The sequence below is a fragment of the Megalops cyprinoides genome, chromosome 9, assembly GCF_013368585.1.
Source record: "Megalops cyprinoides isolate fMegCyp1 chromosome 9, fMegCyp1.pri, whole genome shotgun sequence".
Lineage (NCBI taxonomy): Eukaryota > Metazoa > Chordata > Actinopteri > Elopiformes > Megalopidae > Megalops > Megalops cyprinoides.
The window spans coordinates 21,795,255-21,817,791 of record NC_050591.1 but is presented as its reverse complement, the minus strand read 5'-3'; the positions used below and the strand labels follow the sequence as shown (position 1 = coordinate 21,817,791).

At 46.5% G+C, this 22,537-nt stretch overlaps 1 protein-coding gene and 1 non-coding gene across 13 annotated transcripts in view; both read right to left on the bottom strand.

Annotated features, from left to right (window-relative positions):
* Window positions 1-22,537, bottom strand: part of LOC118782636 (eukaryotic translation initiation factor 4 gamma 1-like) — a 46,548-nt gene that overhangs the window by 11,386 nt on the left and 12,625 nt on the right. For 5 of the 12 annotated variants that reach the window (XM_036536033.1, XM_036536034.1, XM_036536037.1 and 2 more), the window contains 10 exons: window positions 21,465-21,497; window positions 19,153-19,173; window positions 15,159-15,341; window positions 13,835-13,934; window positions 7,259-7,392; window positions 3,141-3,233; window positions 2,881-2,965; window positions 1,793-2,629; window positions 1,507-1,595; window positions 185-386 (listed from right to left, as the gene is read on the bottom strand). In XM_036536033.1, coding sequence (XP_036391926.1) covers window positions 185-386; window positions 1,507-1,595; window positions 1,793-2,629; window positions 2,881-2,965; window positions 3,141-3,233; window positions 7,259-7,392; window positions 13,835-13,934; window positions 15,159-15,341; window positions 19,153-19,173; window positions 21,465-21,497 — 1,777 coding nt within the window. Of the gene's footprint in view, window positions 1-184; window positions 387-1,506; window positions 1,596-1,792; window positions 2,630-2,880; window positions 2,966-3,140; window positions 3,234-4,937; window positions 5,121-7,258; window positions 7,393-9,822; window positions 10,109-13,834; window positions 13,935-15,158; window positions 15,342-19,152; window positions 19,174-21,464; window positions 21,498-22,537 lie in introns of those variants that run through there. The other 7 variants (XM_036536039.1, XM_036536040.1, XM_036536041.1 and 4 more) reach the window with 7 other exon arrangements.
* LOC118783879 lies at window positions 1,679-1,754 on the bottom strand. The gene has a single exon (XR_005005206.1). It is a non-coding gene; the product is annotated as a small nucleolar RNA SNORD66 (small nucleolar RNA).

The following is a 22,537-nucleotide window of genomic DNA, read 5'->3' as shown; positions in this document are numbered from 1 at the left end:
TAATAAGGATCAGTTAGGCTAGTTGTGGGGTTTTAGTGGCAGAAAGCAGTTAAAGGTGGGGTTTCAGCAGTGCCAACAGGTCAGAGACAAGCTTTTTCAGTGATTCAGGGTAAGAAGAGGGTTAAAGAAGCACATGTGGACTGAAACCAGGGCTACTGAGGCTGAGAAGTGGACTCTGAAGTACCTTCTTTATACTGATACTTCTGGTCTCCGGGCTTGACGGCCTCGGGCTCAATGTTCTCGGCATCCAGCTTGTCCTCCTTCTCCTCCCAGGTCTCGTCCACCTCCTCTGCGGCTGAGGGGGCAGGCTGCGGCTCCTCGGAGTCGGCCTGGGCGGACGTCGACTGGGCCTGCTCTGGCTCCGGGGGGCTCTCCACCACCTGCTCCTGTGGGGGAGGGAGAGGGGAGCGAGTCGGCATCAGAGGCATAAATATAGAATGATCACTGCATTAAACTATGCTTAGCCAGCGTCACCCTGAACGGACATACAAACATCTACATGACAGAGGAACACAACGTGCACACTAAAATATAATATAAATAATCAAGTAAATATGTATTTAGATCATCTCAAACAATTTGATGGTGCCTGTTATTCAAACTGCTTGCTTGGACAAAATTCAAACACTCAAGGCAATGTTTAAAAATGCCCTCTGAAATGTGCGATGTGTGTTTCTTTTTATGAAAGCAAAGGCATGGCTCAAACTGATGTCTTTGATCAGTTGAAACTTCAATAGTCGCTTGTGCTGCAGAATAATAGTCAGTCTTGGCTGATCTGTTGAAATAACAGCTCTTCTTGAAGACAAAATACGTTCAACTGAGCAAAAGCACTGATTTAATCTGATGCGATACAGCCACCCAGCTCCAAGAAATCTCCACATCCCTTAAGCTCATTACCTTATTCTGGCTCTCTGGCTTTCCAGCCTCGTACTGAATGGTCATATCCTATGCCTATAATCTTATCAGTCACACAGTGCCAAATTACTCCTGGTATTCTTCAACAGCTAAAAATGGAACAAAACAGTTTATAACTACTCCGATGTACGGGCAATAGGGGCGCTTCTTCCCACCTTCTTGCTCAGGTTCAAACACAAAAATCTGCAAAAATACATGAATAAGAGCAGAAGGCATGAATAAGCCTTCCCCCCTCCAATCACCTCCTAATCTTACAATGCAAGAAAGGAGATTAACTCACCGCAGAAAAAACACTATAGGCAGAGGTGTTCCAAAAGGGAGATGGGGGCAATTGGTGCAGATTAAAAAAAAAAAACACCATGACTGAGACCACACCTACTCTGAATGACTAATGGTGGAGTATTAGAGCACTTGAACTTTATGCTCCCCTTATAGCTCAAAACTGAAGCAGGATGATCAGGACCATCTATTGAGACTGAGGGAAGTGTAGAGGTAGAATGGAAGGATGTGCTCAAGTACTCTTGTCATTTTTACACAGAGGGAAACCGGAGCTCAGATGCTCAGTGTTAAATGACCTCTCCCCACACACACCTCTTTAAAGGCATCCAGGATGTCTCCTACGGCCTCCTTTTTGTTCAGATCCTTCATTTTCCTCTTCTTCTTTGGCACGGACACAGCAGCTGAGACAGAACATCAGACAGCAGGTCATTGGACAGGGGGACTCAGAGACATGTTTGATGCTTGTCTCTCTGCGACTCCATGGCTCCTCAGTTCCTCATTGCCATCACTAGAGATCAGTGGCCCAGACACGTGGCACAAACAGGAGGTCATCAACGGAGCGCAGAGATGGGGGACAGACGGACGGACAGACACGTACCTTGCATAGAGGTCTCCCCCGCGGCGGCGGCGGCCTGGGGAGGGGGCGTGTCCTCCCTCTCCTCTGCGGGAGGGGGCGGGGTCGTGGAAGCAGGGGCGGAGGGCGCAGGTGCTGCTGACACAGCGGGCACAGGCGGTGCGGCGGCTGCAGGAAGGGCTTCCTGCGTCTGGGCAACCTCGGGTTCGGCGATGGGGCTGACGTCGCACTCGGGGGACTCCTCGGACGCCTCCTCCGAGTCCTGGGCCCCCGGGGCCGCCAGGCCGTTGGAGAGCAGCGGTTCTTCAGGCTGGGTGATGGGAGACTCCTGAGGGACCTCGGGCTGCGGCGGGGCAGGGGTGACCGCGCACTCTTCAGCCGGGGGCGGCTCCACGCCCAGCCCGTTAGCGGTGGAGGGCGCCGCGCTGGGCACGGTGGCAGGGGCTGGCTCGGGTTCCGGCGCTTGCTCCTTCTCCTCCACCGCTTCCTCGGGCTTCTCCTCCTCCTTATTCACTTCTACCTCCTGCTCCTTCTCAGGCTTGGGGGCAGCTGGCTGCTCTGCTGTAGTCAAGGCCACGGGGGGCGTGTCCTGGGGGGCTGTGCTAGCAGGGGCGGGGGCAGGAGAGGCCGTGGGGGCGTCCACGCTGTCGCTGATCGGGGCGTCAGGGGGCGGCGTGGGGGAGGGAGTAGTGTCGATGGGGGACTCCCCCGGGGGAATGGGTACCTCCTCCATGAGGGGGGTGACCTTACTGTCCGTGTCAGGCTTACTTTCCACTACGGGGGGTGCTGGGGGGGTCGGTTCAGGAGACTTAGACGGCGGAGGGGTGGGGGCTGCAGCGGCTGCAGGCTTCGCTCTGTCATCTGCAAAAGGAACGGGACCGTGAGGATCCACTGCTCACGCACAGAGACTCTCCGAAAATCTACGCACAGGCCAAAATGACATGACAAGGAATCAAGTCACTACGAGGTTAGTTTAATTCTCTCACTCACAGCTCTTCAGGTATCAAAAACGGAAGGTGTAGTGTCGGAACTAAAAATAAATATGCCGAGTATAGTTTCGGGCCAGACTCAGGCCAGATGGCCTGGCCTGCCCCTCCTAGAGGCAGACTCACCTGTTGCGATGGCCATGGCTGCAGGTGTCACGTTCTCACCATTGGCCTGGGTGACACCGCCACCTTCAGACCCTGACATGGCAGACTGGAAAGAGCAGGACAGAAAAAACCTTTTATTTCGAACCCTCACCCAAGACGATTCTCAGTACGGCTGGGAACAAATATAGTTACAGAATAGGGGTGCAGTTATATCAAATATCTAATATGCACGGCTGCCTTCATGTGAGGTGTGTGAGCATGCATTCTTGCTGGTAACTCACCTGTGGAGGGGTTGGGGTGGAGGCAGTCCTGCCCCCAGACATGATCTCCTCTGTGATGTCCCGGCCTCCCTGGTTGGGGTCTCGTATTCTAATCTGCAGGTCAGAGGCATGGAAGTTAACACTGGAGCAGAGAAAGGGTCAGGTATGGAAGACTTTTCTTTCCCTAAGCCTTCACACACAGTCAACAGGGGAGGACAACAGGAAAAACAGTGTGGAGAAAAGCCTCTGAAACAAAGTGCCACCCAGAGGGGAAGAGAGAGTGGAGTGACTGTCAGCTGGAAGTGCTGGATGAATCAGAAAGTGGAGTGCGTTCCTTACCGACCTCTATCTGCATCTAAAATGGAGGGTGGACACAGGAGGAGGGGCGGGAGAAGTGCTACTATTAGAACGGCTTCCTGTGATGCAAGCTTTGTCAGAATTCTCAGGAACTTGTTGAAAGCAGAATGGTTGGAAGCCGTTGCCCCCATCACCAAAAGTGATCTTCAGACCAACCGAGACAGGAAACAAGACACGCAGCAACCCGGAGAAACGGAAGCTTTAAGCTCGCAGATAACCAAATTCTCTCTTACACACACTCTTTCACTCACACGCGCACACAACATGCAGTAATGAAGTAAAAGCTTCCATTTAACCCACATGCGAAAAAACACAAGGCATTCTGTACGAGAAATTGCCAACCTGAAGACTTGAGAACCAGCCAAATGATTCAACACCCTGGACTAAGTAAGGAGAGCTGACGGAGACGTGGAGACCACCGCATGAACAGCATGACTCCCTGTCCTAATCATGACACTTTGCTCTGTGCAAACTGATAACACTGTGCTTACTGAGCATTCTGAAAATAACCTCAAAGAACATGTTCCAAGTCTCTCATAAACACACTGAAAGCAGCCGCCAAATATCTAGACGAGAGGCCCCCCCTCAATCTCACAGTCCCGTTACCTGCCAGCCCCTCTGAAGCACCGATTGGCAAACCCATGCAGCAGGAGCTATGCACACTACCAGGCCCGTCTCATCCTAGGCCTTGGGCTGAGCTCTGGGCTGACTGGCCTCTATCCGTACCCCGGGCGCTTTCGCAACCGCTGCTGAGGCTGTGAGCACACAGGCTGGGCCTCCCTCCCCATGCAGAGAGAGAGAGGGAGAGAGCGTGGCTGGCCTTGTGAAGCAGCAGCACAGGAATGCACACCCCCGCCCACAGCGCTCCAGACAGCACAAAGAGAGCCAAGCTGGGGCGGGTGGGAGGTGGGGGGGTGTGGGGGGTGGAGAGGGGCAGCCGAGTTAGAACTGCCTAGCTTTCTCAAACTCAAGCCGTTTCACTTTGCCATTCTTCTCTCCCTCTGTGAACATCAGCCTCTGTTGGGGGGAGAAGGGGGGAGGCTGCCACAGCGGCACTTAAATCAAGACTGTTCTGCTTCCGGGACCAGGGAGGGGAGGAGCCCAGCCGGAGCTCAGAGCCACGTGGACCTGCTGTGCGTGCTGACATGTCCTTCGTTCCCCCCTCAGCCCCCCTCCAACAGCCGGCAGGCTGCCAGTGTAGGAGAACTCGAGAAAGCGTGTCAGCACACAGACAGAAACTGCGTTTTACCGTTACAAAGCTCACGCCCAAAGCTACAGCTAACTGAACCGGGAACCCACTTCCTCACTCAGTTACGTACATGCAATGCTCTCATGCTAAAATTCGCACCACTGGGCCAAATGTTTACGCCAGCTAGCAGCGCAAACCCCCCCCTCTCCCCCTACCCCACACCCTGCCCTGCTCTGAAGAGAAGCAGGCGCGCTCTCAGACGAGCCACTCACTCTCGGTTCCGCTGCTCTCCGTCGCTCCTACCCCTGACTCTCATTCTCCTCGTCGCCAGCCCTCCGGATTGCACTCTAGCGAGACTCCGCATGGAGCTGGAGCTCGCCTCTGCGCGGAGGACCTTGAGCACGCAGCGGAAGCGCGCAGCTGTCCAAAGTCCGCCCCGCCAGACGCAGCCAGCGCTGCACTCCCACACTGATAAAGCAGCCAAGTCGACCGCGGACTGCGGCGCAGCCAGACCAGGCAAGTCAAACGCAGAACGCGACTGAGCCGAATGAGTCAAGTCCACCACAGCGCAGCGCAGCACAGCGCAGCCAGACCGGCCCAGAACGCAACACAGCTTGACCGTTTGAGTCCAGCATAAATGGAATTAAATCAGCCAACCAGTAAAGGCAAGGGTTCCTTTGCCAGTACATGACAAACCACATCCGCAACAGTCAAAAGAATGGGACAGCCCCACTCTATGGGCTACAATCCGACCTGAACCTATCCCCTTGCAGATGCAGTAATGAGAGAAAAAACCAATTGAAATTGAATTGAATCGAAACAAAATAATTACAATAATGCTTTTATTATTAAAAGCTATATTCCTTTTGTTGTGATGGAAAGCTATGGTTCTTAGTAAAACCAGCTAGCAACATCATCTGGAGAAGTGGGACTAGGTTCTAGGCTTATGTAATGTCATTTACTTGCTGTGCCTATCGAACTGTACATATCGTGCCACCAACCACAGCAGGTGAGATAACGAGGTTGAATATTCAGAGCAAAAGAGCACCTGTACATGCAGTACATACCTGCCCAAATTCAGGTTCTCACTGACAAGCAAGATAACCATAAAGCAAATAAAATGGCCAAAAAGCTGCTTTGTCTGCAAATTTCACCATCCACTATCCAACCAGCTATTATGACACACAAATTGAGATCTGATTTTGGAGAGGGACCTGAAATATTTTGAGGCCCACGATCGAGCCCACTTAGTGAAGTAGTCAGGAACACTGACAATTCAATGAAATCAGTCACTGTGCCATGCCCTGCCTGGCAGGAATATTAAACATTTTCATTTGCAGCAGCTTTTATACAGTGGTCCCGTTGTCACCCTTGGTGTGCACAAGCTTATGAAATGTGCTCAGGAAAGCCTAGCCAGCATTATTCATTAGCATAACGCATTAGCCAATTATTAGCAACATTTGACTCTCCTTTTTCAAAGTTTTAACTTTACAGCATCACAACACATGCACACAGAACCGCTCAGAAAGTGCTGCAGACTACATTAGTGGTCTGAACCACTAGCCAAGTGGTATGGACCCCTTGCTGAGTGGTCTATATTTACACTTAGGACCAGAACAGAATGGTTTGTAGCTGCAAATCAATTGTTTAAATCCCTGCAGGACACAGCTAGAGGGGCAAAATATAGCAATAAAACTGACAAATGAACAAGCTTTGGATCAGTTAAACTGTTCTAGTAAGCTAAAAGAATCATAGCGAATAGCTATACATCTCTAAAAGACTAAACTGATTAGAAAAATTCAGACAAGTATTTGGGAATTGTTTATGGACCTCCAGAAAATTTTGAGGGCAATAAAGTCGAGGCATGTTGCAGAAACACGTCTTTTGCGAACAGTTGGTGGGTATGCTGATGAGTAGCAACTGAGTGGAAACGAGCGAAACGAGCAAAACTGAGTATTTCACTCATGAGTATTAAAAAAAAAAGGTTCAGAATAGTTTTCCTTCATTTCTACATTGGTGTACTCAGATCATTTGCCAAATAACAGCACGGCTACCTTCTCGCATCAGTCTGCCTCTTCACCTGAAGCCATGCCTTCAAGTGACTGCATGATCAGCTACAACCTTCACACTGACAACTGGGTAATAAGCAGCTCTCCTCTTACTGTGAATATCGCAGTTTTGAATTTGGATGACAATGGTTGTAGTAAGGCTGCCAACATAATATATGTGAGGTTAAGGTTACAGGATATATTTATGATAATATTTTTACCACCAGTAAATTACCCGTGTATAAAAATGGATAACGAGTAAAATGTGTAAGCTATGCAAATTGTTCTGGATAAAAGTGTCTGCTGAGTAAAATGAAACGCACAGAAGCTGTTTACACAGAAAGCTGTTTTGACAAGTATAAGACAAATTGCATGATCAGCTGCGGCAAATGGAAACAAAAAGTGAGGAGTGTTTAACGTTATGAAAAAGATCCCTGGGCCCTGCACAAACATCCATGTCAGGTACATGTTTAAACAGGAGGCATCCCTTAATCCCAAGGGCAGATCCTAGCGGATGGCAGGGGGGATCTGCGACGGTACGCTACCTGTTTGCGCTCCCGTTTGGGGGGGATCTGCTGCTGCTGAGGGGGTGGAGGCTGCTGCTGAGGGGGGTTCATCATGACGGGCGCGGCCGGCACCGAGGGAGGGTACTGTGGCTGGGCCGGGTAGTAGGCTCCTGCTTGGGGGACAGAAACAACACACAGTCACACAATGGCACAACCCAGCAGCAGCATTAAGGACACACATACACACACACATACACACATACACACACACACAGGTCTGGCTAGAGTCAGGTTCTGACAGGTGTGCAGGCTTCTTAGGCTTTACTTAAATACTCATGGGAAGGAATACAATTCTTGTTTTATAGACATTTGAGTAAATGCCCAAGTAACTGTAAGGTCCTCTGTAAGTAAGGTCCTCATGAGCAATTAACAGGTCCTAATATACAGTCAAATCCAGAGAAACGCTAAAGATTTTAGGTGACAGAACTTTATACTCCTAGTTGAATGCAACTACAATTTTATGAAATACCCAATGTACCTCTCCCTCTGCTAAAGTAGGAATCCACAGCAAAACACACTCGTTTAACACAAACCCAACCCTTCTGCATTTTGCCATCTGTCTGGATTACACAAATATTACACATCTAGTTGCCGGCATGGACAGCAATGTTAACAGCTCACTGTCCATTTCAGCCAAAGAGTTACACAATATCACCTCCCATAAATACATAGCCTAATGTGTTAATTGGTAACGGAAAGCCATCTGAACATATGTTGTGACCTCACACTAAGGTAATTATATTGGATTTGCGCAACACATCAGTATTTTAAAGTATCCAGTCACTTCTAATTGAATGGAATGGGGAAATACGATGTTTAAACATGAGGTAATAGAGGTAAAAAAGTTCAGTGCTGAGGCCTGTCATTTGGATAAGCATGACTAAGGGAAGAAACAACATACCCACTTTAACAATTTAATGTTGCCTTAAGTGCACTTGGAGCTGCAAAAAGTCTTTTTACGAGGAAATGACGGTTGTGCAATGACGGACTGCATTTCCCAGCCCGGGGCCTGTGGATACTTGCAGTGGAGAGCAGCGGTAAAGGAGCAAAGCTTGTGACCCAAATTTGGTTCATTCCCCAGGGTGGTGGTGCCTGCTGCTGTATCCTTGAACATGGTACTTTGCATAAATCTCTTCAGTTCATATTCAACTATATGAAATTAGATGTAACAGGTAAGCAGTCAACCTAGAAGGAGGTGGCTGATAAAGCTAATGTGCTGTAATGCAGTGCATGCTGGTCATCACTCCAGCGGAGTTCAGCTGATTAGGTTTGATTGAGCTTTTAATTGGATAGTGATCTGGATTTGATCAGGATTTGGGATCACTTGACAGTTGGAAGTCCTTTGTGTAGAGCAGTTGGAGGCATTTGTGCAAACAGAATGTTAAAAGCAAATGAATTTACCAATTTATGTTCATTCATTTGCGCATCTTAATTCAGTAGCTGTTCAGCTATTTGATTTCTAATGGCCTAGATCCAACTGAATGTAGTTAAGACAACTAAATATAATGAGCAAGCCAAAGCTCAAATCTTTTTGTGAAGACATCTCATTTCCTGGAAGAAATCTTGCAGTTTAACAGTCAAGAAATGTCCAATGTCAATCAATACGCTATTCCAAAGATAAATTGAGTAAAATTGAACAAACATATGTAGGGAGTCAACAGGACCTGGATTAGGAAATGCAGCCCTACTGGCATGAGACTATATGCAATCAATGAAAGTAACTCCAGGTCACTGCAGAATGGATGTAGCAATGAGACTGGGGCAGGTGGGCAGTACTGTCACCTGAACTCTCACCTGTTTCAGGGCACTAGAAAGGCAGCTCGGCAGCGTCGAAAACATTCACCAGCAGTCTGGTTTAGAGGCTTACCAGTCTGAACACAGAACACAGTCTTCTTTCGCAACACAGCACTCAAAATGGAGGGGGGAAAACACAAACAAAGCTTGCACTGGACTAAAGTGGCGCCATTTGCCAAGATATCACCTTCCAGACACCCCAGCCCCCACTCCAAACCAAGAGTCAACCAAAGTAAACTCCGCCAAGGGAGACAGACACACTGTCCAGCTGCTTTTATGAGAAAACAGGGTGAGCTTTATAGGGTGCATCCAGAGAGCAAAACGCACCCGCTGAACCCCTCCTGGCTTCTATTACCTTCTATACACAGAGATAAAGTCGGTTACACTTTCCTCAGATATTGTTTATTCTCCTTTCGCCATATGCCTGAGAGCAATGGCTGCCGGTGCACTCATTTCTGCTCCACTGACATTACAGACGCTGCATTGGCGACAAGGTAGAACACAGACTAAATATAGTCATGATCCACGCAGAACGGAGGGGGGGGGGAGGGAGGGAGGGAGAGAGGGAGGGAGGGAAAGTGAGGAGGAGAAAAACTTGCAGAGACAACCTAAAAGTCAGGAGTTCTTGGAAACCCCCTTTGCACCAGACAGGAAAAGAAAGGCTTAACATCTGACAGATAGAGACAGGGAGGGAGTAAATGAGCAAGAGAGACAGAGAGTGAAAGACCGAGACAGCACACAGAACATACCAGGAGGCGCTCTGTGAGAACCACGGTTCCCCATCTGTGATGAGACCTGCCCTGCGGGCACAGTAATCCTACGGCGAGTTTCTCCCAGGGAGAGGGAGGAGAGCGTGTGCTTTCTCTTCCCCAGCAGGGGGCAGGATCCTGGCTCTCCCCGCTCAGGGGTAAGGCTTTCAGAAGCTCCTCGCTCTGTGGGCAGTCCGAGACGGCCCAGGCGAGACCAGAAAGAGTGATCCAGCAGCTGGAGCACGGCTTGTGGAGCAAAACGCCACTGACAGCTTTTACAAGCGATTCTACACCTGACCCGAGCGACGGAGCAAGGACTGGCGCGTGATGGGGATATGGGGGATGGGGGGTTAGTAAATCACTCAACCCCCAAGTTAAAAATAACCCCCTCTCCCAACCCCACTCCACTCTCCACCCTTGTGTGGCAGGACAGGGTGGTGGGGGGGAGGTGCTGGAGGGACACTGCAATTCATTCCTGCCAGACTGGGTCATTGCACAGCCCTGTACTGTACAACCCTTACAGCTGGCGCCATCTAGAGGCCTGGCATATGATGATTTCCTTTCACTTTCACTCAATTCCTACTAAAGCTCTTCTCAGCTTCAGCTAAAGGCCCTCGCTGAACAATCAAGTGCCACTGAGAATGAAAGTGACATGGCCTCCCACTGTTCTTAATCCCACACTACCATGGCAACTGTGACAGAAACCTCACCACCCAAGAGGGTGCATTGAGAGTGGACCTCAAGCCATTTCTAGGCCATCAGCACATCCACATATCAGAGAAACAAACCCATTGTTATTCCTGCTCTCCCTGACTGGAAGGCCAGGCCACCTCACTGCAAGGCACCATATAAGAATCAGTCGGAGGGGAAAATGTTGCCTCATGGTCATATGGTCAGGGAAGAGGGGTGCAGTGTGTCAGTCAGCTGACTTCATGACTGGCCTTGTGACTCCCGGAATAGTGACACACAAACACGCCCCGACAACTATCCAGTTACTGCAGACAACCGTGGGCTGGGACTAAGTGGGGGGCAGGGAGGAGGAAACAGCCCAGCCCTTAACTACCACACCTGGGGGAGTGAAACACAAAAATTCTGACTGGCCACCACTGCGAGTGTCTCTGAGCAGAAGGGAGGAATTACAGTGTGACACGGGGCCACAGCACAGAGCTCGGTCTGCCATTGTTTCTAATGGCTGAGGGGAGGAGTTACAACACAACGCCAATGCAAGGCAGCAGCAGCCCAGCCACACCACATTCCACTTTAAATTAACTTAGAACTCCATCTTCCCAGAGAATGAAAAACAACAAGCTCCGTTCTGTGTCCCTACAGCAGGCGAGGAGCCAGTGTGTGAATGAGTGTGTGCAGACATTGTTCCCTCTGCCCCCCCCCCCCCTTCCCCCTCCCAGGCTCCAGCTAATTCTATTACACAAGCACACAGGGAGGGACAGAAACCATCCCAAAAATGTGCCGACTCTTTCAAACGCCCAATTCACCCATCGCTAACATCAGATAAATACAGATCTGCTTGAAGTGTATCAATAATGTCTCCTTCAACCAGAAGCTGGTCTCGGCCATGACAAACACAGCAAAGTCACATGACTTTCCCCTCGCTCAGGCTCGTGGGGGCCAAGGTCGCGCTCCACTACCACCACCCTGGCAGGTGCCTGACGCCACATGAAGCGAAAAGCAGGGAATGGCACAGCAGCGGGATTAGGAAAAGCCTTCCTTCTGCCTTTTACACGGTTCTGCCCCACATGAGAGGGGAGAACATTCCTGTCTGCTGCAACTGCTCACATCACAAACAAAGCATCAAATCCCTACTCTAAGAAACCGACACCTTCCTACTTACGACGACGAACCACTCCACCCTCCATCACCCTTACAGACAGACACACAAAGCAATGAGAGCAGGGAACATCAGGGGGTTTCAGGTAGAAAGAGTCTCTGCCTCTCTGAGATAAAGACACCGCAGGGGAGGCAAAAGGACAAAAACTTTCAGGCACTGACAGGCAGACGCAGACACACACCCTGACAGACAAACGAACACACACCGAACTCACCAGGGACGCGCTACACGCTGAAAGCGCCATGGAGACTGTAGCGGCAGTTCTCATCCACTCCCTCCCCCCTCATAGTGAGTGCGGGGGCTCTGAACATGCGATGCCCGCGGGGGGGGGGAGGGAGGGAGGGAGGGAGGGCGGGTGGGAGGAGAGAAGTGAAGTGAAGGAGCCAAAGAAGGAGGGAGGAAAGGAGAGGTACAAAACGAAAGATCCCCACTCTACATCTCTCCCAGCACCGTCCGAGAATCAAACCCAGAGCCAAGTTCAGAGATGACCCATGCGCTAAACGGACTTCATAACATGCATGTTGAGCTTTGGTGTGCCAACAATTCCTGTGAACAGTGGTGCTTACATAGATGTAGGCATCACTTAAGTACTTGAAGCACTGAACAGCGACTGACCATTTTAACTTTAACCCCCCCACCCCCCACACCAAATCCAGAGTGTTTGGACCTGCCTTTTCCAATGCCATAAAGCATTGTTTTCTTGATTTAGGAAGAAATATACTTTGTCCAGTACTTTCATATAGCTAGCTATATGACCAAAAAGCTAGCTAGATGTATATATCAACAGTATATCAACAAGGGAGATTAGCTATTTAGACAAACCAGCCAGCAAGGCACACTCAAAAAAGTATTTTGTCTGATTTTATATACCCCACCTAGTTAAATTACATTAAAAATAAAAACACAATATAATATCACAAAACTTACACATGACGTTTCACCCATTCATCCAGACTACAGCTAGTTCAGCTATGCACAAATTGTGGGTCACAAGGTACAAAAAGGGTTGGGATCATCATTATTGATGGCTGACATCATACAGAGAGACACTAATGTTACTCACTGCTCCTAGCTCTCAAGCTACATCCAAAAACAAATTACCCAACTACCCCCCCCCCCAAAAATGTATCCAAATCTGATGTATATCACCACCTACAAAATCATGTGGAAACCAACTAGAGCACACATGCTAATATGTAGACATGCGTGAATATTGCAGCTTAAGAGCTCACACTCACAACAGCTCAAGGTTAGTCTTACAACTAAATGGGATTATACCATCCCAGTAAATTATCAACTATCTGAGATATACTAACACCAGTATCGCTTCAGGTTTTCTTGCTTTGCAAAACAAAGCAAGTGTTAGGCTATTTGAAGCAAATTGTGCTAGAACAGTGAATTTGAGTGTTGAAGTATTACAGGAAAATAATGTTCTTTGGAAATTGCAAAACAATACTCTTTATAATACTGTTAGATGATGCATAATTATCAAGATAACTTTTGAGGAGATGGATTACGATAAAGCTTGGCATTAAATTTTTGGGTCTTCAATGAATACGCTTGCGCAACATTATTCTATTTAACCAAATTAATGTACACTAGCCATTAGCCAACAATAGGGAAGAAACAAGGATACTGGCAGTTGCTGTCACTTGAATGTTGGAAGGTAGGAACAGCCACTGAACATTACAAAGAGTCACTTTAGAAAGTTTGATGTGCGTAAACCAATCCACAGACAGACTCAGTCACATTCAAAGGGTGGAATTTTCCACACTACACATGAACCACTGTTTGGGTCAGAGGTAACTGAACACAGGCAAGTCACACCATAGATATTATTCTTCATTTAGATTTTTCTTCACATTTAAAATAGTGAGAGGGTGGGTGTGCCTGTACAGATAAATGAATCTGTGGAAGTAAAAACGCATGACCCAAACCGAGACCACAGAACTCAGACTGGAGGGTGGCTGTGAGGACTGAGGCCATTTGTTAGGACACACCTGTGTGGTCTAACAAATGGCACCTACTCTGAGCTCTCCGTTCTACAGGCATTCCAGTTCAGATGAGTGGACTGAGCTCAGACAGAGTCACATGTGAAGAGTAGAGGTCTTAGTTCTGCGGTTCAGGTTCTGATCTGCAGACGAGGCCCCAAACAGAGCCTCTTACCATATGTACCATATTCTGCAGGGCTGGATCCAGGGTAGAAGCTGGGGGTGCCCGTGGGGACAGGATACTGCTGGGGCGGGGCCACGTAGGGTGCCCGATACTATAGGGAAAACACAGAAAGGACAGGGACACATTCAGCCCCAGAAACCAAAAAACAGAAAACATATTCTAGCGTGCACACACTGCAGAACAAACACTTCCAGAAGATTCTGCTGTACAAATAAGCAGTAGAATGCTACATACGAGTTACCTCAGCATGTGCAAGATGCATTATTCTCTCCGCTCTCTCATGTTCTTATATTTGAGTATGAGAGAACCCCTAGACAGATGACCCCAATAGTCAGGATTGCCCAGACAAGCAGCTCTAATAATACCAGTCCCCCCCCCCCCCCCCCCCACACACGCACGCACGCTCCATTAAAGCTGCTCACATGCTTCTCTGCCAAAACTCACTCACACGCCATTCAGAAATCATGGTTTTTACAGTACTGCTGTTTCCCACCTTTTCCACCACACTAGAAGTGTAAATGAAGACAGAAAAAAAAAAAAAAAAAAAAAAAAACTTACACAGACAAGTAAAATGAAAAAGGCAGTTTTATATGAGCAGGGAAGCACTGTTTCTCAGGAAGCTGGGCAAACAGGCAGGTGGAGATATCTGCCACTCTGGAGAAATGCGCACTCTACCCTTCTCTCTCTGGGCGGGGCCTTTGCTGGGCACACAATGCGGAAGGCCCTGGAGTGGTCAGCTGGTCTGCGTTGGCCCTTTGTCTGAACGCAGGACCATTGAACTGAAGCCAGACTCAGCAGAAACTCCAAGCTGGCCAAAAACGTGCGGGGCTTTTATGTGTGCGTGTGTGCGTGAGCAATGTCGTCATCGTGAACCCCATGACATCTGTTTCTAAACAGTATGAACCAAAATGGAGTCAAACAGTGGGGTGGGTTAGCCTTTCCCCATACAGCCTTCTATTCCTCAAACCTCCATCCCACAGATTGGGTAAGATGCAGTGTAATGAACATGGTATTATCATATTCAGTTTCAATTTTCCTTTGTGGGGCTTGGTAGACCCTGACCATCTAAGGCTGAAGCCTATACTCTAGCTGAATGGGCCGTGTATCTCAGGCTGAACTTGGGACAGCACATCCAAACTATCTGTTGTCTCGGAATGGGCTAGGTTGCCTGCAGACAGACTGACATCAGCAGGGTTACTTGCAAGTAACCTGAAGAATCTCTGGCTGAACCCACTTCACCGCCAATTAACACAGGTTTATGCTCAACCTGCACATCACAAATAGCATGTCAGAATGGGGGCCGGGCGGGGCCTACCTGTCCAGAAGGGATGAAGTAAGTGGGGGTCTGGGAGTTGCTGAAGGTCAGTGGCTGCTGGGGGATCATCATCATCTGGGACCCAGGCTGGTAGACGTGCGTGGGTGCCACGGGCCGGGGTGTGCTGCTGGGCTGGACCCGTGGTGCACTGCTGGGCAGACTGGGCCGGTTCTGGTAGTACGGCTACACAAGGAACGAGAGAGCAAGGAATAAACTGGTGGTCAGCGGTGCCATGTGACTCAAACGCAAGAACTTTTACACCATGAGTGTAACAGGAACCGGATAACAATCAAATCTAAGAGGCAAACTACATCAAAATGAGGGACAAAAGTTTTCCATTATGCGTACAGGCTCATCTTACACCTGTTAAAGGTGCACCCTTTTCTCATGGTGTCCTGCTGCATCAAAGCAGCTTGGATTACACTCTCAGCTACACCCATTTTAAAATCATTGGCCACGAATCTCTCTTCAGATATCCTGGACTAACAGCACAGCATACGCAGGTCAACAGCGCAGTAACCACTCCATAAATCAACTGTGGGAGTTCAAAACACACCCTTTGATGAACTGTTGCAAGAAAGATCATCATGGGGACACTGCATTTAAAGGTGGTGCCAATTCTTAGTGATGCAAATAGCTAGACAAGGGAGCTCCCTGATCTCTTCTATGACTGGACCTCAGTGCATCAACAGTATTAACATCTGTATGGAAAAACTGAATGGAATAGAATGGAACCAGTGTGAAGTTACTGACATTGTTTAAAAGTACTGTGATGTAAGCCGCACTAACACCTCCCCCCAATCGCGGCCTTGGGGCCACCCCTCAAATGGCTGAGTTTTCTGGTATTAAGACTGGAAGGATGGATGTGGAGTGAGATGTCTGATAAATGCATGGCCCCATGTAGAAAGCATGTGACACATACTCCTCTAATTTTGCCGGCCTCAATCCTAAGAATGTCTACTTTTTGTTTTTCTTGTGATGAAGTCAGGCTGGTCAGTTTTTTTTTTTTTTTTTTTCACAGTGTTCCTATATTTACCACCTTGAATGAACCTTTTCTCTGGAATACTAGCATTCCTTTAAACACACCCCTGCAACTCAGTTCAAAAAAAAAGAGGCCAAGCCAGCAACGGCAACAAGCCGTTATAAAACCGGGTGGCAGCTAATGATTTTTTTTACCAGGATTTAAATTTAAATTAAGTGATGCCTGTGCAGTTAAAATGCTCCCAAACATGATCATTAAAACACGGTGCAGCCCAACTCTGATCCTGTTAGGTCTGAACATTATCTGCATTGTGCTCCAACTAAGCTACGTTGTGTAACATTCTAACAGTACACATCATTCCATTCTTTCTCTTGCTGATGCGCATTTTTCCACCCAGCCCCTACTCTCATAAATGAAAATGGGTATTGAATTGGGACACCAAACAAAGCATTTAATGTGTGCTGCTCTGCTTTTAACTTCAAGCATGAATCAAGCACATTTTGGTCTACAGTACCCGAGACCTATTCAATTCAGAACAATTGTTAATATAGTGTCTCAAACAGCTGCAGACTTGTGGTTTGTGGATGATCAATTCCAGAGAATTATTTTTTAAACACCATTTTCCACACTTTCCACTTGCTGACAGTAGGGGGTTGAATATAACGCTCAGCAGGCAATGAAACAAATCCATTATTAAACAGCAGGAAAAAAATCAATTTTTAAATACAAGTTATACTATTATCACAATGTTAAGATAATACAGGCAAAAAACGATGTTCAACAACGTTAGCTACCCACATGTGACTGTAGTGATATATAGCAACAGTGTTTAGCTGGCTGCAGGTATCTTACCTTGTGTTTCTGTTTATAAATAATTGAAATGACAGCTTTAACAGACCAATCCTCTCGCTATTATCCTGGGAATTGACATTTTTTCTGATAAGCATTACAATAAATGTTTCCTACTGGCTACTTTATGTGTGAATTACATTAACACTAGGGACCATTAACCCCTAGGTCACCCAGTGCTAGGTCAGCACCATTTCACAGCTGGGTCTGAAAAAAGCCAGACTATGTCCTGCTGAGAATTCACTTTAACTGTACGACAGCCATTGTGTTCATTCACCGTGATTAAGATGGACTGACGACACTGCATTTAGGTTGACAAACAACATTATTCCAATTTACTGTCATGCAGACACAAGTGTCAATGTAACTGAAGGAGCTATGTAAATTTGTTCATTTGACCACTTTTGGTGAAAATACTAGAACTAAAGTTCATTTGGAAGCAATACACACAGGTTATTTCTAGTAAATTCATACGTCATAGACATAAAACGCTTCCTGGGCACCAGCAGAAGAGCTTGAAAATTGCTTTTCGATGTCATGTTGCCTCATTTATACACAACCCACATAAATGCAGTACCGTACCTGTAGGAAGAATGTCAACATCCACCGCAACTGCAGTGTCAGATTTTTCTCATTTCAAAAGCCTTAAATCTACAAATTTTATCCATTTTTCCACAAAACAGGAGCAGTAACCCCTGAAATGTATTTAATAGGGTACACCCAGGTTACCTAAATAGTGTTCAAGACCAACTCCAGTGGAAATTTGACAGTTTGGTCTGTAACCTGCTTGTCTTTACCCCTACAAATAACCACAAAAAGACCAAAAGCCTACATGTGAAAGTGGGTGGCTAATGTGTTGTATGGTTAAGTGGGTCACAGGCTGGGGTTGGAAAGGCCAAGAATCCCAGCTGTGCACAAAATGGCACTGTTCTAATCTTGGGCTAGGGGTCATGACAGCCATAGCAGTAGCAGGTATGGTGTGGACAACTCGTTTGGAAGAGCCTCCACAGGCCAGGAGGTGAAAAGAATTAGTTAGAAATCATGAGTAGGAGGAAACGGGGGTCCACAACAAATAATAAAATAAAAATTGGCTTGGTAGGCCCCCCTGGGTCCCCTTTTGCTTTCTAATGTCTATGTGAATTTTTTTTTTTTTTTTTTTTTTTTAAATAAACAGCAACATCTGTGTTCTGGAAAAAAAAACTACACAATCCAATAATCCTCAATATACAATACATACAACAGTACTAATTCATCTGTATGAAATGTACTACACAGTCCCAGCTGGTTATGTACACATTTACCCTAACCACCATCATCCATGCCTTGCTCTTTGGGGCCTTGAGGCTTTGTGAGGTGACATATCAAATAAAACTTGACTGACATGAGACCTCACAAAATTGAGTCTCTTCTTTACCAGTGCTTCCACGGCAATAGAACTACACCTTAGCTGTGTGTGTTGTGATTCTAATTTGACCAAATATGGCAATCTGCATTTCAACTGATAGTCTGACCTACTGCTCAAATCTAATACTGCCTACACAGCAGAACTGTAGGGAAATGAGTTAGAATGCATGCAAATTTTGTGTTTGCTTAATAGCATATGAGGAAGACTAAATCAAGACTGATTGCTATTAGTATTCCTGTTTTGGAGACCACAAAATCAAAATATGGATTATGCACAGATGCTGAATTCTAAGTCAGAGCTATTGGTGACAGATGAACAAGAACTATGCTAATCAGCAAGACACTTTTTGGCTGTGGTATTTTACAGTATAAACAAGCCTACTTCCGCATGACTTACCTGGGCACAGTGAAAGCATTCTATCATATCAGGGCAGTCCAACAGACATTCTGGACAGGTCAAACTGCTGTGTGAATGGCAATTACAGCTGATGTACAGTTAAAGCAGGTCAGTGGTAATGCCTTCAGCTTGCCTCTAGTTTAGCTGACGTATGGCCAAGGTGGGTCAGCGAAAACATAAGTGATGTGGGGCAAAGGTGGGTCTGTGGAAGCCTGGAATTTGATTCATGTAGATGAATTTGCACCAGGGCACACAGAAGTAACATAGGATTTGTATGCCATTCAGAGCATGTGCTGGTGTTAAAGCAAAGAAAGATGGACACCAGCCTTATTGCAAAGAGGAGGAGCAAGATGAAGCTTTACCTGCAGTGACCTGAATCCTCCCTTCAGCAGCACAACACACACAAGACAGGAAGCATTAAGAGAGGGAGAGAAGAGAGGGAGGAGAAAGCAAGAGGGTGAGTGTGAGAGGAGGGGGAGAGAGGAGAGAAAGCAGGAGACTCCATTACCCATATGCAAACACAGCAAAGTTCACACAGCTATCCCCCCCCCCACCCCTGAGATCTTGAATTAAAAATCACCATGCTGGAACCACAGAGAGCACATGTTAACAGTCTTTGCATGTGTGTTTCAATTATCTTGTGTACAACAAGATATAAAGAATATTTTGTTATATTAGAGCTATTCGTGTATTATATTAATGCTAACCGTTCACTGTACACGGTTTCACTTTCATAGGTTTACATCTACACCCCTCCAAACTCAACTATGAGTAAACCATCTTGAGTCCACCTCAACATAACGGTACAGTAGTATCCTTCATAAATATCTTCAGTGTGTACATGTAATTTGTAAATGAGCAGCGAATTTTCAAAAGGATAAGAAACAGTCAAATAAGAGCTACCAATGGCCTTTCTCTATGAACACAAATCCCTCTGTGCCCCATAGATGAGAAATTAAGCACTTTATATTCCATTGCCCCACCGTCTCTGAACAAAAACACAGCAAGAATGTTCAATTGTTGCCTGATCAACAGCATACATGTTGGCTTTGCTGAAATTAATTAATTGTGGGGGTAATGACAGTGACACAGCTACAAGTCAGCACTGAAGCAGCAGCAGCAACACTCCCTTCTATATCTACCCTCGCATTAGACAGGGGCACTTCAGAACATGGCAAGCTATGTATCTGAAGATTAACAGCTCCTGGGTGGAGTAATTTAAAACTTAATTTGATGTATGGCTGCCAACCAGGGACCTCCTTCCCCCTCCAGCAATGTTAATGGCAGTTACATCATAGGTACATTTAAAAGACAACAGTGTAACTTACAGGCATCTGACAAGTCTCTAGAGGGTGCTGATGAGGGCTGTGATGAAGAACACTGGGTGATGTAAACCCATTTTTCCACCCGCACAACAAATTGTATTTAATGCAATTATGCCAATGCAACACCAGATTGACGCTAATGACACTGCAAGTTCTTGTCTGGGCTGTGTCTTTAGCTATAGCCACTTGGGAGCCTCAGACATTTTTTCTGTCCCTGTGATCTTCCCTATCATGGACAAGTGTGGATATCCTGGAGTAAAACCTAGGCTTTGCTACAAAGAAATCTATCAGTTTCACTGTGACTTAAATGTAAAGCTTTCCAGCTACCTTACTCCAGAGTAGATAACATGTAGTCTGAAACACAGCCACTGCAAGATTTGTAACACATCTGCAATCTCAAAGATATGGCCAGCTGTCATCATTCTCGAATAGGACAAAAGCTGATAGAGCTGTACATCACTGGCTGCAATGGTGGTCAGACAATGGAGTATAAACTGCTACTGACAAACATCTAATTTTCCTTGCAAACAGACTGATCAGACAGAGGCCAAAACAATCTCGGACCACGTAATGAAATATTAACTTGCCAAGGCCCAAATTCACTGTAAGAACACCGCTTTGTAGTAATGCACCCAAAAACACTGCTTTTAAAAAGAGCTCATCTCATGTAGTGTGCTTTAACTATCCTTTCAAGTAACTGTGTTGGTTCGTTCTTGCTGGTCCACAGATACCTTGAAGCTCTATAAAGTGAAAATATTAAGACAGATTACACAAGCGTTCAAAATTAACAAGGTGTCTGGGAACTGCTGACTTAACCAAAGAGAGGTGGACCAATAACCTGGGTGTCTAAAATGTTCTATTAGGGCATAACTTCGCGACTATCACACAGCATTACAGTAAGTTTATAAAAACAGAATTTTTAATGTACATTTAAGAAACCAAACTATGTAGAGACATGTAAACCTGAATACTACTGGACAATGTGTGTGTGCACGCATGCATAGTTTACAGCTTATGTCCACACAGAAATGGGAAGGAAGGACAGGAGAGGGAGAGAGCTCAGAAGTGTTGGGCCCTGACCAGAGAAACTGAGTGAGGAAATTCCATTCCTTACGGTCCATGTGGGCTCTAGATATGACTGCATCACCTACCTGGACCACCGGATGGAAGGCCTCTCTTAGGCATCTTAATTCATCCAGAACACTTTTGGTACTGAATTCTGTAACTTTTTTTCAGTCCACTTCTACCACCCCTCCAGACAGCTAATTACAGCCACATCCTCTGCCCCCCTGAAATCTAGCTGTGGCCCAAGTCTGAGCTCCCTCCCGCCCTGATTAGGATGTTAGTACCTGTTGGTGTAAAGCACGAGGCCCTGCAGCAAACTAGGAGGAGAGCAAGACAGAGTCAAAGGTCAGAGGTGAAAGCCACACAGGAGAGAGGCAGAGATCAAGCAGAAATGCCCTTGTACGCACGCAAGCACACACAGACATGGGCAGCTGCAGCAGAAGAGATTTGCTACAGGGTGTGACGTACCCTGCTTGTTCCTGCAATTTGCAGGCGAGAAATGGAATGGCAGGTAAATATTTAGGACGTACACTTTAGCAGCAGAAAGCTTCTCATGTTTGGTACCACTTAGGAAGTGCTCCGACGTGACGTGCGGATTGTGTGTGCAAAATTTAAGAAAATGTGTCAGGATAAATGCCAATCACTTTCTGTGCCCCCCCTCAGTGTTCTCCTGTTCCAAACCAGGTAGTAAGACTAAAATGCCAGCTTCAACTTAACATCCATAATAAATTGAAAAACCTGTGAGATTCAAGTAAAGTTTGAAGGAGCTATGCATGATGAAATCTTATGAATGTCCATTTCTTTCATTAGTTGGTCAAATTTGCAAATAAGCAACAGAATGGTATTCTAAACTGACCATGAATCCACACGCATCTGTTCATGTGTTCTTAACTTGCCACTAATTTGTAAGCAAGAAATTCAGAAAATGATGAAATTGCATGCGTAGAATGTGCCTAAGAGGAAATTCTGGCCTCAGTAAAAGACCATTAAAATAAAACATGACCCTGGACAACTCAGTCACATTCCTACTCATCTTGCCTTCTGTGCTCAACTACGAGGCATTTATTCTGAAATTGTTACACCAGGCTTTATGAGGAAATGAAGGACAGATTAAATTTGTCAGGCTGAAAATGTTTTTACTCCGCAGGCAAAATTTTAAAACAAACTTTTGCTGAGCTGCAATTTTGCCGGTCATAGAGTAAAACCTAAACAAACAGAAAATCAGTAGGCCAGGTGTGCAACATCACCCACAGAATACAAACACATTTCAGAGGCAGTCTCCAAGACAACAAAGATGTCCACGCTCTAATGCTGGAATGTAGTCCCTCTGACTATTATACAAACACCTTAACACTTT